The sequence below is a fragment of the Garra rufa genome, chromosome 22, assembly GCF_049309525.1.
Source record: "Garra rufa chromosome 22, GarRuf1.0, whole genome shotgun sequence".
Classification (NCBI taxonomy): domain Eukaryota; kingdom Metazoa; phylum Chordata; class Actinopteri; order Cypriniformes; family Cyprinidae; genus Garra; species Garra rufa.
In genome coordinates, this window is record NC_133382.1 from 9,156,356 (window position 1) to 9,173,953 (window position 17,598).

General features: G+C 37.0%; 2 protein-coding genes across 3 annotated transcripts in view; one reads left to right on the top strand and one right to left on the bottom strand.

The window, feature by feature from the left end:
• Window positions 1-3,158, top strand: part of phyhiplb (phytanoyl-CoA 2-hydroxylase interacting protein-like b) — a 37,198-nt gene extending 34,040 nt beyond the window's left edge. For both annotated transcript variants that reach the window (XM_073828655.1, XM_073828656.1), the window contains exon 5: window positions 232-3,158. In XM_073828655.1, the coding sequence (XP_073684756.1) occupies window positions 232-769 (538 nt within the window). In that variant the 3' untranslated portion in view covers window positions 770-3,158. The remainder of the gene's footprint in view (window positions 1-231) is intronic.
• fam13c (family with sequence similarity 13 member C) lies at window positions 2,654-16,991 on the bottom strand. The gene is made up of 10 exons (XM_073828654.1): window positions 16,516-16,991; window positions 11,330-11,516; window positions 9,839-9,983; window positions 9,557-9,638; window positions 7,316-7,512; window positions 7,123-7,206; window positions 6,910-7,005; window positions 5,486-5,670; window positions 3,175-3,276; window positions 2,654-2,788 (listed from the first exon to the last, which is right to left on the bottom strand). The coding sequence occupies exons 1-10, from the start codon at window positions 16,682-16,684 to the stop codon at window positions 2,674-2,676; spliced, it is 1,362 nt and encodes a 453-aa protein (XP_073684755.1). The 5' UTR covers window positions 16,685-16,991; the 3' UTR covers window positions 2,654-2,673.
• Window positions 16,992-17,598: the final 607 nt, after the last annotated feature.

Below are 17,598 nucleotides of genomic sequence, written 5' to 3' on the forward strand. Positions count from 1 at the left end.
GCCATATGGTAGTTATCTGAAGCCATATGATACTTTTCCACTTTCCATTTAAAAGAATTAGCTGTAATGTGTTCTCTGGCTACAACAGGTTGTACTGATTTAAGGAGGTATGTCACTGCCAGTAAGGTTTAGCGCAAAAGTCAGGAGAAAATGCTCTGTGTTGCATCTCATTTCTTTTAGTACCATGAAACATCTGCATTAAGTTATTTACAGTGAATCTTCTTGTTGCAGGGATGCCCAAAACAACAAGATGTTGCCATCAGTGAAAGACAACAGCGGCAGCCACGGTTCACCCATCAGCGGAAAGCTCGAAGGAATCTTCTTCAGCTGCAACACCGAGTTCAACACGGGCAAACCCGCACAGGACTCGCCGTACGGCCGCTACCGCTTCCAGCTGCCAGCCGAGGAGCTCTTCAGTCCCAAGACAAACCTGTATTTCGCCGACTTCTACTGCATGTACACGGCCTATCACTACGTCATTCTGGTGATCGCGCCCAAGGGCTCGTCTGGGGACGAGTTCTGCAAGCAGCGCCTACCAGCGCTGGATATCGGCAACAACCGCTTTATGACATGCTCGGAAGATGAAGACGGCCAGCTGGTGTTCCACCACGCGCAGGACCTTATCCTGGAGGTCATCTACACCGACCCCGTGGATCTGAGCCAGGGCACGGTAGCAGAGATCAGCGGCCACCAGCTCATGAGCCAGTCCACAGTCAACGCCAAGAAGGATCCCAGCTGCAAGACCTGCAACATCAGCGTGGGACGCTAACCTACAAAACTGAACCCAAGTGCTGCCTTGAACAGCACAGAAAATCGCCTTCTCCTTTAGCCGTCCTCCTTTATCGAACTTATCCATAATTCCTTCTGGTGTCTGTAAGGCTCCTCTGCAGCATGTGTCTCACAGCTTTTGACAAAATGCTCTTTTTCGTTTAGATATGTCGTGCTCTTATTTTTGTGTTGGGATATTGACTTAACCACCCCTGTCAATCAAACTGCTTCTTTAATCCTATTGGCTGTCAGACCTTCCTGTTAGAACGTGGCATTGTAACAGTTTACCAAAGTTTACACAAATTTAACACTAAACGCTCATCAAGTCACTGAAATCGGTGAATCGTTCTTATGAGGCATTATGAATGTGACGATATCTCGACAGCGAGATATCTCAACAAATATATGATTGGACGCATCTGTAGCATGATCGGAAGCATTTTTGGAAACGTTGACATTAGCACTTCCATAACTGTTCTTCAGCAGTGTTTCATGTTATCTATTCCAACCCATCCAGTATACTGTGATTTAGCATATAATAAATGTGATACGACGTGTAGATAGAAAAATATTTATTTTTTAACTGGTGAATAGAAAATGGACAGAACCAGAAGAAGTGCACAATACAGAGGACTTTGGTGATGGAAAAGAAAAGGTTCACGATAAAGCAAATATATATAGATAATTATATATATATATATTTACTGTAGAAACCAATGTAGAGTTACGTGCACTATAGCTAACATTCAAAAGCTACATTTGTCATTGTGGATGTGTACAGCAAATAATAAATTCTGGGACGACGATAACATGACAGAATAACCACACCTGATTGTAGCACAATTCAACAGTTTACGCTGGTTGGCATGCAAAGACACTACACAAAGATTGTAATAGTTCATTGCAGTAGAGCCGTCGGAAAGGAAAGATATCGATTGTTTCGTTTCCAGAGAGTAGCTACTTGAGCAGAATTGCACTTAAAGCGCACATCCGCTTCTCATGAACATATCTCCTGCTTTGGGCTTCAGTATTGTTTTTAGTGTGCGACGTAATTGGACAGTGTTCATTTTAACCACTGGCTTAATAGATCATTTGTTCTTCATGTATAGGAGGAAAACTGTGCTCTGTGATGGCCACGTACCGTACTTTAACACGTTTTTGAACAAAATAGATCTTTAGAAATACTAGCTCTCCAGGGAGACACTTTTTCAATTCTGGGTAGTATGTCTCATTTTGCGCACCCTTTTTCATGCGAGAGACAAATATATGAGAAATAAACAAATGTTAAGTCTTGTTAGTTCATACAATGCATACAATTATGGTTGGTTGCCGCTGTGTTTATGTTAGGGAACTCGTTGAAATTTGCATAAAACCATTACTTTAAGTGCTCTGAGTTGTTTTCTATCTAGAGCGTTGCATTATTTGTCAGGCTAGAGATCGTTTCTAGCCCTGGAAAATCACGGATCCTCATCAGCGTGCATAATGTCACCATGTTCCTAATTAGAATCGTAAACTAGCTTCAAGAAAACATGAAAATTGCATATGATTCGACTTTGGTTAAAAAAAATCTCCTTAAAAAATAAAGTGCCATATTCCATAAACATAGATGAGGACTCTATATTTCCTTTCGCCCTTTGAAATCTGAATGAGGTTTGTATCGATCCGTCTCGCTCTGTACACGGCACAGAGATCGCACACGCTTGCGTTTGTGATAGTAGTCACCGAAAGGCCTTGATCGGTTCGGCCCAACCCATTGAGTCTAGGACTTCCAATGTGGTCAGAAATGATATTAAAGTGCATTTTAGCATCATTATGGCACAATTATGTCAAATGTAAAAACTCCATTTGGTCCAAACATTAGGTTCAACACTGAAAGGCAGAAAGAATCTCTTGAACTCAGATAGTCTATGTGGTTTCCTGTTTGCTGAGCAACACTTCCAGTAAGCGTAATTTGGCTTTGAGACTTTTGTACTCCTGGTACTCCTCGGCCATAGGGATTCGGTCATCTTTTTGCGCGGCTCTTCATTATTTTGGTGGAGAGGGAAAGAAAAAAAAAAAGAGATACCGCATGAAACGGATGGCTCTGTGAGATTACACTACCATTATTAAAACATACATTTAACCCTTGAGTTGCCTTACTGAAGCAGTTTTGTACATCAGTGGATAGCAGATAATGGAAATGTATTTTATTTAAAAAAAAAAATCCATATATTGTGTACAGAAACACTGGTTTGTTTTGTTTTTCTTCCTGGTGGTATTATTTTGTGTATCATTGATTAGATGTGCATTATGCTAACTATGCTGAACTATTTTGATCTTTATTTTCCTTTTTCCTTCCTGTCCATGTTCAAAAAGACAAATACCATTAAAATGTGTTAATGCCACAGTAACGCATCTGTGTTTTACCTTCCCATCTGTCTGAAGAACTGTTCTTCAAAGTCTCTGATGGCTTTACGTCGTCTCCTTTTCTCGACTCGAGTCTCACGCAAAAACTCCAGCAACTCAGACCTGCAATTAAATTAGACACAGACAGCTTGTAAAAATATATTTCACCCTACAGTTTATAATTCGGAAACATTCAGATCCATGTCATTGCAAATCTGTAAGGCGATATATTGCAGAATGTCCAGAGGTCTCTATTACAGGGTTGCCAATTCTGCAGTTTTTGTGAAGAATTTTAAACTTATAAATGGTTGCCACAGGTTAAAGATTTGACATGTTATATAAACTACAGTTGAGGTCAAAAGTTTACCTTGCAGAATCTGCTTAATGTTAATTATTTTACCAAAATAAGAGGAATCATACAAAATGCATGTTGTATTTTATTTGGTACTGACCTGAATAAGATATTTCACATAAAAAAAGGCATTTACATATAGTCCACTAGAAAATAATTGTTGAATTTAAAAAGAAAAAAATGTAAAAGTTCACATACGCTTGATTCTTAATACTGTGTTGTTACCTGAATGATCCACAGCTGTGTTTTTTTTGTTTAGTGATAGTTGTTTATGAGTCACTTGTTTGTCCTGAACAGTTCTTTAGGTCCCACAAATTCTTTGGTTTTTCAACATTTTTATGTAATTGAACCCTTTTTGGGGGGGGGGGGGGGGTGAAAACTTTTGAAAAAAGGAAAATGTGTAAATTTTTCTTATTTTGCCTAAATATTTTTTTTTTCATTTAGTACTGCCCTTTAGAAGCTGAAAAATCAAAGATTTTTTGGGTCCTGAAGAATATTCAGAAGAACAGCGGGTAACGACACAGTATTAAGAATCAAGATTATGTAAACTTTTTGACAGGGTCATTTTTATGAATTCAGCTATTGTTTTCTCATGTTGACTATATGTAAGCATCCTTTATGTGAAATATCAGGTCAGTACTAAATAAATGATCCCTCTTATTTTGGAAAAATATTTAACATTTTGCAGATTCTGCAAGGTGTATGTTAACCGTTTCCACAGGTTAAATTTTATATTCTAACAATGATAAAACTGTGCTAGATGATGAGACACAGTAAGGAGATTTTTTGAGAGAAAGGCACTGGAAGGGAGCTCATGTGTGGATGTTTCTATGGTAACTGCCAGGTCTCTCCAGGAATAATTTTAGTAAATAAAAAAAAAAGTCTATAAAAAAATCTATGAAAGCATTTTCCAACTTTCCAACTAACTTCAAATTCATTTTCAAACAGTTCAAAAATAAAAACCACCAGACCCACAGAATTATTTTGTTCACCAGCTGTCAATTACTATACAATAGCCAACTTTTTGAGTTGAAAGTGTAATGCATAAAGGTGCTGCTTGGTTTGAAAGTGACTTCTGTGTGTGGCAATCAACTTTTTTTTTACCAGTGACTGCAAAATAGTATTTTGGGTGTTATGTTTTTCGGGTTTTGGTATTTGGAATAGTCTGAGTATTCATTGGGCTAGTTTTATTAGGAAGATCTGGCAACCCTGCTCTACCATGCAAAAAATAAATAAATGGGACCTGGGGTTGTTAAACTCTTAAAAAAAATGATAAAGTAGCATAAAAGTGGTTTATGTAACTTGTGTGCTAGATTCCAAGTGTGATAAACAGAGAAATTAACATGTTATGCTTTAGTTCTCAAATATAAATTGTGCACGGTCAATTCAAATGTTGCATCCTGAAGCAACATATATAAAATAACTGTGAATAAGTTAAATCTCAGTCTATTACTCACATAAAATATGACTTCAGAAGACTTGAAATATAGAACATGAATCATACAGACTACTTTTATAGTACTTCAGTTGTGATTTGCCATTTTTTGGAGCTCAGGAGCCCATTCTGCTCGACATTCTGCTCGACATTCTGCTAAAATCCTCCTTTTGTTTTCCTTATACTGTATGGTCGAAACAACATTCTGTCATTATTGTACTTAATCATTACTGGTTACACTTTAGTTTGAGGTCCAATTCTCACAATTAACCCTCTATTAACTATGACTTTTGCTTAAATAAACTCCTAATTTGCAGCTTATTAATAGTTAATAAGGTAGTTGTTAAGGTAGTTGTTAAGTTTGGGGTATGGAATAGGAAAAGGGATCCAAAATATGACCAATTAAAAATAAGGCAATAATATGTGCTTTATAAATATTAATACATAGCCAATATGCTAGTAATACACATTGGTTCCTGATCTAAAGTGTTACCTCATTATTTTTAATTGCATGTGATGTTCCTCAATGACTAAGGCTTGTGTACCTGGAGGCTTCGTGGAGGTTGGACATGGTTATGGCTGAATGTCTCACTGTCTTGATCTCATCCATTGGAGACACAAAGGCCGGGTCGCTGTCTCCCTCCTCCTCCCCACAGCCTCTCTTATCAGTGAGGCACACTGGTGGGGGTGTGTACCTAACGGAGTCGTCATCTGAGCCTTCTTCTTCTTCCTGTGATACATGCAAAACAAACATATAGAATCTTACTCTAAATTGCAGTTAAAAGATAAGCGTTTTTTGCCATTACTCCAGTCTTCAGTGTCACATGATCTTTCAGAAATCATTCTAATATGCTGATTTGGTGTTAAATTATTATTATGGTGTTCTTATTATTATCATCAGTGGTTAATATTTATGGAACCCATGATACATTTTTCAAGATTCTTCAATTAATACTTCAATGATACTTCAATACTGTTTGGTCAATTTAATGCATCCTTGCTCTTTTAACAATCTTACTTATCCAAGCTTTTGTATAGTGGTGTATCACAGTTTCCACAAAAATACTAAGCATACTGAGTTTTCAACATTGACAAATCAGCATATTATAATGATTTCTAAAAGGATCAAGTGACACTGAAGACTGGAGTAATGATGCTGAAAATTCAGCTTTGTCATCAAAGGAATAAATAAAAATTTTATATTTAAATTTTTTATTGAAAATACAAAGGTTTTTAAATTGTAATAATATTTCACAATATTACTATTTTAATGTATCTTTTATGAAACAAATGGTGCCTTGGTGAACAAAAAAATGGAAGCCTGTTTCTGCCACTAAATAAAAAATAAAAAAGGTAATTCCTTCTTTTTATCTCACAATTCAGACTTTTTCTTGCAATTCCGAGTTTACATCTCACAATTCTGAATTTTTTTCTCAGAATTGAGTCATAAATGTGCAATTCTGACTTTTTTTTCCTCAGAAATGTAAGATAAAAGCACAAGTTTATAAAGTTATAAAGTCAGAATTGCTAGATATAGTCAGAATTGCGGAATATAAACTCAATTGCGAGAAATAAAGTCAGAATTGTGAGATATAAACTTGCAATTTTGACTTTTTTCTTGCAATTGTGACTTTGTATCTCGCAATTCTGACTTTTTCTTCCCGCAATTACGAGTATGTATCTATTTTTATGTGAAATATAAACTCACAATTGCAAGTTATAAAGTCCAGTTCTGAGGGAAAAAAAAGACTGATAGGTTCACAGAATTGCAATTCTGAATTCTGACTTCATAACAATTCCAAGTTTATATCACAGTTTTTTATCACGCAATTCTGAGAAAATAGTCAGAAATAACGGTTTTAATTTTTTAGTCTGTGGGCTTCCATACAAATAAACTTTAAAACTTAAAAAAAATTAATTATTCCAACCTTTTGACTTGTAGTGTATGTGTCTATATAATAACACTTACTATAGTTGTAATAGTGGGAGTGGCACACAAGAGATGCTTCACCATCTGGTATCTATCATAGAGAGGTTTCACCAGGTTTCTTTCTTGTTTGGTGCCCTACGGGGACAAAATCCCATAAAAAACAAACATTTTGTTCAAATATTAATGCTATAATCCTAATCCGTATCTAATTAACTAGAACATTTCTGTATTTAAATGCGAAAAACCTCTTACAGGACGGCCGTGTAAGCTCTCAAAATACAGCAGACATTTTTGCAGAGTGATCTTCTCCAGGGCCATCTGTCTTTGGGTCATCTCCTGTGGACAGAAGAGCACGTGTTGAGTTAATCACCACAAACCCCGGCCGCACAAGCACACAATCAAATCCCCACCCACCCGAACAGAATGCATCCACAGATGGCCTCACCTTCATGTTGTCTGGGAGGCCGAGGGCCTGGCGTTTCTCCCGTAGCCGTTTCAGGAGTGCGTCCATCGTCTCCTCCAGAGAGGGCTTGTGCTGCTGCTCTGGTGTCTCCTGCTGGCCGTTAGTGTACCTGCAAATATCCGTGGACTGGTTGTTCTCATGTTTCTGGGACTCCTCGAATGACTGTCTAAGCTTCAAATCTGAGGAAACGGGTGAACAAATTCATTAGACTGATTCTGAAATGAATTTATGAAATTAGAATAACAAGAATGAAATTTACTGAATTCAAAGCAATTCAACAGATGAATTGTATTAGTCCAACACTTGTTTCCACTAATTTGGAGTAATTATGTTACTTTTACTTTTTTACTATTGATTAAATATATTTCTCATTCCATTCAATTCTGCCAAAATAATTGCACAACCATCAAAACTTCCTCAAAACAATTATCTTAACATACAGCACCATGAGAGTATGCTGTTTATATACACTCTTAAAAATAAAGGTGCTTCACAATGCCATAGAAGAACCTTTTTTGTCTAAATGGTTTCATGAAGACCCTTAACATCTGAGGAACCTTTCAGTTTCACAAAAGGTTCTTTGTGGCAAAAGAAGGTTCTTCAGATTATAAAAAGGTAAGAAAGAGATAGTTCTTTAAAGAACCTTTTACTGAATTGTTCTTTTTGGAACCAAAATGGTTTTTCTATGGCATCCCTTGAGGAACCTTTTAAAGCACCTTTATTTTTAAGAGTGTATATATATATATATATATATATAAGAATTTTAAAGATTTCTTTTTTGCTCACCAAGCCTGGATTTATTATTTTTACTATTGAAAGTAACTTTCTATTTGAATATATTTTAAAATGTCATCAGTGTCACAAGATCCTTCAGAAATCATTCTAATATGCTGATTTGCTGTTCAAGAAACATTTTTTTATTATTATCAATATTTAAAACAGTTGAGTAAATTTTTTCAGGATTCTTTGATAAACAGAAAGATCAAAAGATCAGCATTTATCTGAAATAAAAAGCTTATACACTTATTATACACTTGCTTTTCTGAACCTTCTATTCATCAAAGAAACCTGAAAAAATTATACTCTGTTTTCAACATAATAATAATAATAATAATAATAATAATAATAATAATAATAATAATAATAATAAATGTTTTTTTGAGCAGCAAATCAGAATATTAGAATGATTTCTGAATGCTCACGTGACTGGAGTAATGATGCTAAATATTCAGGTTTAAAATCACAGGAATAAATTACATTTTGAAAAATATTCAAATATAAACCGGTTATTTTAAATAGTAAAAATATTTCAAAATTGTACTGTTTTTGCTGTACTTTAGAACAAATAAAAGCAGGCTTGGGGAGCAGTAGAGACTTCTTTTTTTATTATTATCAATATTTAAAACAGTTGAGTAAATTTTTTCAGGATTCTCTGATAAACAGAAAGATCGAAAGATCAGCATTTATTTGAAATAAAAAGCTTAAACACTTATTATACACTAAGCCATTTAAAAGCTTCGACTCAGTATAATTTTGTTTTGGGAAATAAATTATGGAAATTAATACTTTTATACTTTTATTTTAGCAATTGATTAAAAGTGATGATAAAGACATTTATAATGTTACAAAAGATTTCTATTTTAGATAAATGCTGCTTTTCTGAACCTTCTATTCATCAAAGAAACCTAAAAAAATTATACTCAGCTGTTTTCAACATAATAATAATAATAAATGTTTTTTTTTTTTTTTTTTTTTTGAGCAGCAAATCAGAATATTAGAATGATTTCTGAATGCTCACGTGACTGGAGTTATGATGATAAAATTCAGCTTTAAAATCACAGGAATAAATTACATTTTGAAAAATATTCAAATATAAACCAGTTATTTTAAATAGTAAAAATATTTCAAAATAAAAGCAGGCTTAGGGAGCAGTAGAGGCTTCTTTAAAAAACATTAAAAGTTTTACTGTTCAAAATTTTTTAACTGAAATTTAAAAAAAAAAATTAATATATATAAATGACATTTAACATTAACATTATAATTATTATAAAAACAGTATTTCTAATATTGGACAAAATTTGAAAATACTGATTACATATTTTTATGCCTGACTTCTATTTTAAAGAGTTTTTGTAAATAAGAACATAGGTTCACAAACACAATAAATAAACATATATTTTTTTTTAAAACCTTACATTTTAATATTCAGACAGGCAGTCTTACCTTTGAGCTGCTTGCGAGACTTGGCTAGTTCACTCATGAGCCTGAAAACCTCTGGATTGGCTGATTTATCATTATGTGAAGGCTGTGGGTGAGAACAGACTAAATTTAGGAGCTAGAACTTCTTATCTGGACTCGGTCTTTAGCACATCCTATTGTCTAAACGAAACAGTAGTACTAACTCTTCTCCAGTAGAGGGCACTAAACAACAAAGTTAAATGTTGAATTGTCCATGATATTTTTCCATGTTCTTGACTCGTGCAATGCATTTGTAATTTTACTGACCTTATAGTTCATTTCTTGCTCAAAGCGCTCCTCGAACTTGCGTATTCTCCTCTTGAGAGTTTGGATGTGTTTGGTGAGGAGTGGGATTGAAGTACCTTCCTTAGCATTTCCAGGAACCTCAGTTCGAACAACTCCACCACGAGCCCTAAAGAGAAGAAAACATCCATATAAACACTCATATACAACTACAGAGAGAACATAAATCAGGCTGTATTAAATGGCCAATATTTAGTATATGCAAAACCGCAGTCTTTTAGAAGACTTTTTGAAAGTAGTCACTTATGCTACTCAAGGCTGATCAAAAATACAGTGATATTGTAAAATATCATTACAATTTAAAATAACCTTTCTATTCCAATTTACAGTAAAATGTAACTTACTACTGTGAAAGCAAAGTTGAATTTTCAGCTTCATGAGCTTTTCATCCTTCAGAAATCATTCTAATATACTGACTTGCTTCTCAAGAAACATTGTCAATGTTAAACACACTGTTGTGTGCTTTCACGATTCTTTGATTAGAAAGTTTAAAATGTATTTGAAAACAGATCTTTTGCGACATAAACGTTTCTACTGTCATTTTTGATCAATTTAATCATCCTTGCTGAATAAAACATGAATTAAAAAGACTTATTAAATTGCTCCTGAATAATTGATTCTGTTTGATCATAAACATTAAACATTTATATATTTTTGTGTAATGACATTAAGCTGTATATAACTGATGATCATCTGTATCATCCTTTACTACTCTTTCTTCTTAGCTAACTTTTTTTTTAAACTTAAATACATTTTCTAAGCAGCCATGTAATCCTGACTGTCCTGCCTTTTTTTTTTACTTTATTTACCCTATTAATGCAATAGTGACTCAGAGGGAGAACATCATAAACAACTACAGAAGCAGTAGAGTCAAATAATTTCAGAAAGGTCAATGCCTACTTTTCGTATCAGTACACACACACACACACACACACACACACACACACACACGCAGTACAGGTGGTCACAGATGTCTGTTTCCATCACTACAGCATTAGTCAGCAGGAAACTCATGTTAATAATGAGAAATGAAAATCTGGTTTAAAAGTGGGTCACTGTGTTACTAGCTGCAGCCGGCTGATTCTGAGACTTTCTCTCCAGGAAAGGAGAAAGGAGGTATTGCGACTGAACAGGTCAACTGAAAGAGCTGTGTGTGTGTGTGTGTGTGTGTGTGTGACTCAGGTATACTCTATGTTATGGGACAAAATGTCCCCACAAAGATGACGATATACCAAATCCTTGCCCTTGTGGTGAAATTTTTCAGTCCCCACGAGGTAAACAGCTTAAATCATACAGAATGATTTTTTTTTGAAAATCTAAAAATGCAAAAGGTTTTGTGTGATGGTATGGGGTGTAAGGTTAGGGTAAGAGGATAGAAAATACAGTATAAAAGCCATTATGTCTTTGGAACGTCCCCATAAAACATGAAAACCCAACATGTGTGTGTGTTCGTACATGATTAGATGTTGTGCGCAGGGTGGAGACGGGGCAGATTCAGGGTCTGTGTTGAAGCGTTGGCTCTGGCTGAGGCAGCGTGGGGAGGGCAGGGGGCTGTTGTCGTCTGTGATGTGCTGGATGAGTCGACTGGGCCCCGGGCTCTGCTGGAGATCACTGCTACAGTCACCCTCTGCCAGCCTAAAGTCTAAACACACACACACACACACACACACACAGATCAGAGTCCCGCACTGGGATAAAAGCAGTGTGTACTACTGTTGCTGACCCTGAGATTACAAATCAAACTGAGCACTTCATCTTGAAAAGACAATATTTTCTTAATGTTTTCTCAATTTCAAACCAAACTAGACTGTTTAATTCTCTGAAATAAATAAATAAATTAAAAAAGGTGTGGTGCTTACAGTGCAAAATCTGCCAACACACTTCTTGTGGTTGCTAGGGTGTTGCTATTTGGTTTCTAATGTGCTATGTGGTAAGTGATTGCCAGGGATTCCCTGGTGATTGGATTCCCTGGTGATTGCCAGAGACGATAAAGCTCTTTCTGGACGTTTTTACACTACCAGTCAAAAGTTTGGACACACTTCCCCATTCTCTTTGATGGGGAAGTTTGTCCAAACTTTTGACTGGTAGTGTATGTGGTTGTTAATATGTTCTGAGTCAATGTTACAGTTGCTTTAGAGTTGCTAGTGTTCTGGACTGTTGCTAGGGAGTTGCTAGGCAGTTTCCTATTTGTTTTGAGTGATATTGTATTGCTATGCAGTTTCAAAGGCGTTCTGGGCTTTTGCTAGGGAGTTGCTATGTGGTTAGTAATGTGCTATGTGTGAGTGGTTGCCAGGGTGTTTATATGTGGTTGCTAAGATGTTCTGAGTGGATGTTACAGTATTGCTATAGAGTAGTTAGGTGTTATAGCCTGTTGCTCTGGCATTGCTATGCAGTCACCTATTTGTTTTGAGCGGTATTGTGTTGCTATGCAGTTTCAAAGTTGTTCTGGCTGTTGTTAGGGAGTTGCTATGTGTGAGTGGTTGCCAGGGTTTTTATATGCGATTCCCAAGATGTTCTGAGTTGCCAGGTGTTAGGGACAGTTGCTTGGAGTTTCAAAGGTGTTATGGGGTGTTGCTAGGGAGTTGCTATGTGGTTGGTAATGGTGTTATTGACTGTCGTTAGGGAGTTGCTATGAAGTTGCTTGCCATGTAGTTTCAAAGGTGTTCTGGACTGTTGCTAGGTAGTTGCTATTTGGTTGATAAGATGTTCTGTGTGAATGTTACGGTGTTGCTATAGAGTTACTAGTTATAGACTGCTGCTAAGAAGTTTCTATGCAGTTGCCTATTTGTTTTGAGTGATATTGTGTTACTATGCATTTTGCAGGTTGTTCTGGGCTGTTGCTAAAGAGTTGCTATGTGGTTGTTAATGTGCTATGTGTGAGTGGTTGCCAGGTGAGTGGTTGTTTATATGTGGTTGTTACGGGGCAGCCGTGGCCTAATGGTTAGAGAGTCGGACTTGTAACCCAAAGGTTGCAGGTTCGAGTCTCAGGTCCGGCAGGGATTGTAGGTGGGGGGAGTGAATAACCAGCACTCTCTTCACCCTCAATACCACGACTGAGGTGAGTCCCTTGAGCAAGGCACCGTACCCCCAACTGCTCCCCGGGCGCCGCAGCAATGGCTGCCCACTTCTCTGTGTGTGTGTGTGTGTGTGTGTGTGTGTGTGTGTGTGTGTGTGTGTTCACTACTGTGTGTGTGCACTTGGATGGGTTAAATTCAGAGCACAAATTCCTAGTATGGGTCACCATACTTGGCCTCACTTCAACTTCTTTCTTTCCTTTAAGATGTTCTGAGTAGATGTTACGGTGTTGCTATAGAGTTGCTAGGTGTTAGGAACAGTTGCTAGGAGTTGCTATACAGTTTAAAAGGTGTTAAGGGCTATTGCTAAGGCGTTGCTATGCAGTTTGCTTTCACTGATAATATGTGTTGCTATACAGTTTCAAAGGAGTTCTGGGCTGTTGCTATGTGGTTGTTAATGTGCTATGTGTGAGTAGTTGCCAGGGTGTTTATATGTGGTTGTTAAGATGTTCTGAGTGGATGTTACGGTGTTGCTATAGAGTTGCTAGGTGTTAGGGACAGTTGCTAGGAGTTGCTATACAGTTTAAAGGGTGTTAAGGGCTATTGCTATGGAGTTACTACGTGGTCAGTAATGTCTTGTTGCTGTAGATATGTTCAATTTGTTGTGGGTGGTTGCCAGGATGTTTTTAACTTGTTTTTTTTTTTTTGTTTGTTTGTTTCAATTGTGTTTTGGGATGCTAGGGAGTTTTAATGTTAGTATGTTATTGTGTTGCTATGCAGTTGCTAGGATGTTGTGGATAGTTGACATGGTGTTTATAATGTATGCAGTTGCTCAGATGTTCTGAGTGGGTTGTTACAGTATTCTTATGCAGTTGCTGGGTATTCTAGGCTGTTGCTAGAGTGTTGCTATGTCATTGCTAGTGTGTTCTGAGTGATTGTTATTGTGTTGCAATGCAGGTGATGGGATTTTTTAGATGTTTGTCAGGGTGTTTATATGTGGTTGCTAATATGCTCTTTGTGGATTGCTAGGAGTTGCTATGTGGTTGGTAATGTCTTCTGAGTGGAATGTATTGCTGTAGAGTTACTAGGTTGTTGCCAAGTTTTTATATGTGGTTGCTAAGATGCTGTGTGGGGATTGTTACTGTGTTGCTATGAAATTGCTAGGTGTTACGGACTGTTGCTATGAAGTTGCCTATTTGTTTTCAGTGATATTGTGATACTATGCAGTGATACATGCCCTAAGTGGAATGTGTCGCTATAGAGTTGCTAGCATGTTGTGGGTGGTTGCCAGAATGTTTATATGTGGATGCTAAGACGCTCTGTGTGGGTTGTTACCATGGTGCTATGCAGTTGCTAGGTGTTGTAAGCTGTTGCTAAAGAGTTGCTATGAATAAGTATTTGCTAAGATGAATATTACTGTGTTGCTATGCAATGGCATATTTGTTCTGATTTGATTCTGATTTGAGTTACTGATATTGAATTGCTTTGCAGTTTCTAAGGTGTTCTGGGCTGCTGCTATGGAGATATATGTGGTTCCATGTGTTACTATGCAGTTACTAAATATTATGGGCTGTTGTTAGAGTGTTGCCTATTTGTTCTAAATTATTTTGTTTTGTAATCTGGTTTCAAAAGGAATTGTGGGTCATCGCTAGGGAGTTGTTATGTGGTTGCTTAAGTGTTATGAGGGGTTGTTATTGCATTGCAATATGGTTTCTAGTGTGTGCTTCAGTCAGCTCTCTAGCTCACTAGTAAGTACACTACTGTACCAAAGCAGTGAGCCATTCCTAAGGCTGTACCATTGTCAGAATCGTTTCTAGTGCACTGAAATGTTTGTTCCTTAAAGCTGTATAAACTAGTGAGAATAAACTGCCCTTTCTAGCAAATTTGTTTCCGCAATCAAGAGTTGCTAAGGTGTTCTAAGTTGTTTCTAGAGTATTTTTAACTCATTACTCATTGGCCCTAGTTTAAAAAGGCCCGTCACAAAAACCCTATGATATTGTTTTTTTGTTAATAAAATTGTAAAGCTTAAGGCTCTATATTTCGTTGTCTACAAGGAGAAAAATTATAAATCTGATTGGTTAGAAAAGTGATAGTACACCTGTCACAACATGATTTGAAATGTAATTTCATAGCATGAACAATGTAGGAAAAGTTTTGTGCTAAAGTTTAAAACTTACCGTTAGGGGATTGTTCAATTCACTAACACTTAACAAAGTTCCAATGCCATAATTATCATACCTTGTATATAAAATAAACTTACAAACTTAACTTCATAAAAAGAGCAAAGGAGATACTTTAATTCAATATGGGAAAATGCAGATGTTTTGGAGCATGATTAATAAAGCAAATTCACAATTCATACTGACTCAAGCAAACTTCAGCATTCCACATTTTTCCAAAAAGAGCAATAGCAGACACAAATGAAAACAAAGATGCAGAGAGACAGCGGAAATGAACAGAGTGCACAAATGACAAACTGCTGAGCTTAACGCACAAAAACGCACTGAAACCTGAGTCACCGCAAACTCTTTGACCCATTGAAACCATAACAAGACAATCCTCAGACTGAGGCATATAGTGATTGTGAACTGAAAATGTTAACAAACAGTGGCTTTAGTAGTATAGTTAAGGTTAAAAATGTACACAACTGTTCAAAAGTTTGGAGAATTTTTTTAATTTGCATTTTTAAACTGATCAAAAGTGGCAGTAAAGACATTTATAATATTACAAAATATTTATATTTCAAATAAATGCTGTTCTTTTGAACGTTCCATTCACAAAAGAATCCTTAAAAATAGTTTCAATATTTTCAACATTGATAATAATACTAAAGTTTCTCAAGCAGCAAATCAGCATAATATAATGATGCTGAACATTCAGCTTTGCATTACAGGAATACATTACACCTTAAAATATATTCAAATATAAAACAGTTATTTTAAATTGTGGTAATATTTCACAATATAACTGTTTTTACTGTATTTTTTCTGTATTAAATAAAAGCAGCCTTAATGAACACAAGTCACTTTTTTCTAAAATGAAAAAAAAAATCTTATTTTGAACATCAGTGTATAAATGTCATTTAATTAGATGACATTGCATGCTTATTAAGAAAAGTACTTTATGGTTGTCAAAAACGTGTTACTCTGCTATAGGACACCTGTGTGAACTTCATTACCAGCTGGTTAAGAGTAGCTGCTCAACTGAGTGAAGTTAGCTTTGAAAAAAGCTCTAGCATAATTTGTTAGCTTTTAGAGAAGAGATAAAACTGTAAAATTATGTATGCAAGAGGTAGAGCATAAAGAATCTCACCAAATTGTGGGATGAATACATGTGCTTGTGTGTTAAAGTCGTGCTGTGAGGAGGTGCGTGCAATCTCAGTGCCTGCGTTATTAATAGATGCCAGTGTGAAGCGGCTCGGGCAAGTGACTCACATGTGCCCAAAAAACAAGAGCCATCTTCTTCACAAAAGCCATAAACAAATAAGCCCAGCCCTGATATCAGTCATGTTAGTCGGTCAGTGGGTTTTGATATCAGCAGAACACATTCATTCATTCATTCATGCAGCGTAGCAGCTCACCATCAGGCACTCACATGCTACCCATAAAACACTGCCGGCTCTCTTACCTGGTGGGCTGTGCTCTTCCCTAACGCCATTGCATGCAGGAATCAGGATTTCGTCTCTGAATCCCAGGCAAGGTGGACTATCTTCGGGAGAGGTGTCTGAGGAAGGGCTGATGTCTCCCTCCAGAGCCTGGAGCTTCAGCAAAGAGCCCTGAAAGCAGAAACAGAACATGCCGGTTTCAGGTTTCGGAGCGTAAGAGGAAGATCGTTCTGCACGCGTCGAGCGGAGAAGAAGGATGCCACTGCAGTCTCACACGCCCCTCTTCTCTGCCTCCATCAGTCCTGCTCACGATACACGCGTGTGTCTGAGGGTGTGTGAACGTGCACGAGCGAGGCTTGTGATCACGTCCCTCTATGCTGCAGTTCTTTATCTGGCATGGATTATTCATGCCACTCTTTTAGTGGCGAAAAGGAAGCACGAGCGAGAGAGAGAGAAAAGAAAGGGGGGTCTTCTGGCGTCAGCAAGCCCCTTAGCAGACTGGCTGAAGCTGGTTCCTCTGATAGGAGAACAGGTGTGGTTGGAGGGAGAGGGGCGGCGAGTGCCTGCGGACGGATGCGTGGGATACGTGGAGGAGGGAGGCAGGGGGGGATTCTCAGATTTAGCTCGGCGGTTATGAAGGCTTTTCCCGCATCTGGAGGTGGGGGGGAGGTTGCCACTGCGAGTATTGACATCATGGCCCCTCCCAGCATCCATTCATAAAATAGAAAACAGTCCAACGCAGCTGCAGGCAGAAGAATCGTGCAGCTCTGAGATGTTACGGATGCACAATAGCACATATATACGTGATGTCAGAAATGTGCTGTCTATATTTGTTCCAGGTATTGATTTACACTGCCGTTTTTTTTTACTTTTTGATAACACCATTCCCAATTACACTTATAAAAGAGGGTTTTTCACTGTGATGCCAGAGAAGATCCATTTTGGGTTCCCTAAACAACCTTTTAATGAACAGTTCTTAAATAAAAAAATTCTGGTGTGAAGAACATTTTATTAATCTAAATAACACTCTTCCACTATAAAGAACCTTTTGTGGAATGGAACGGTTTAATGAATGTTAAATGCTCTTCATCGAAAAATAGATGCCA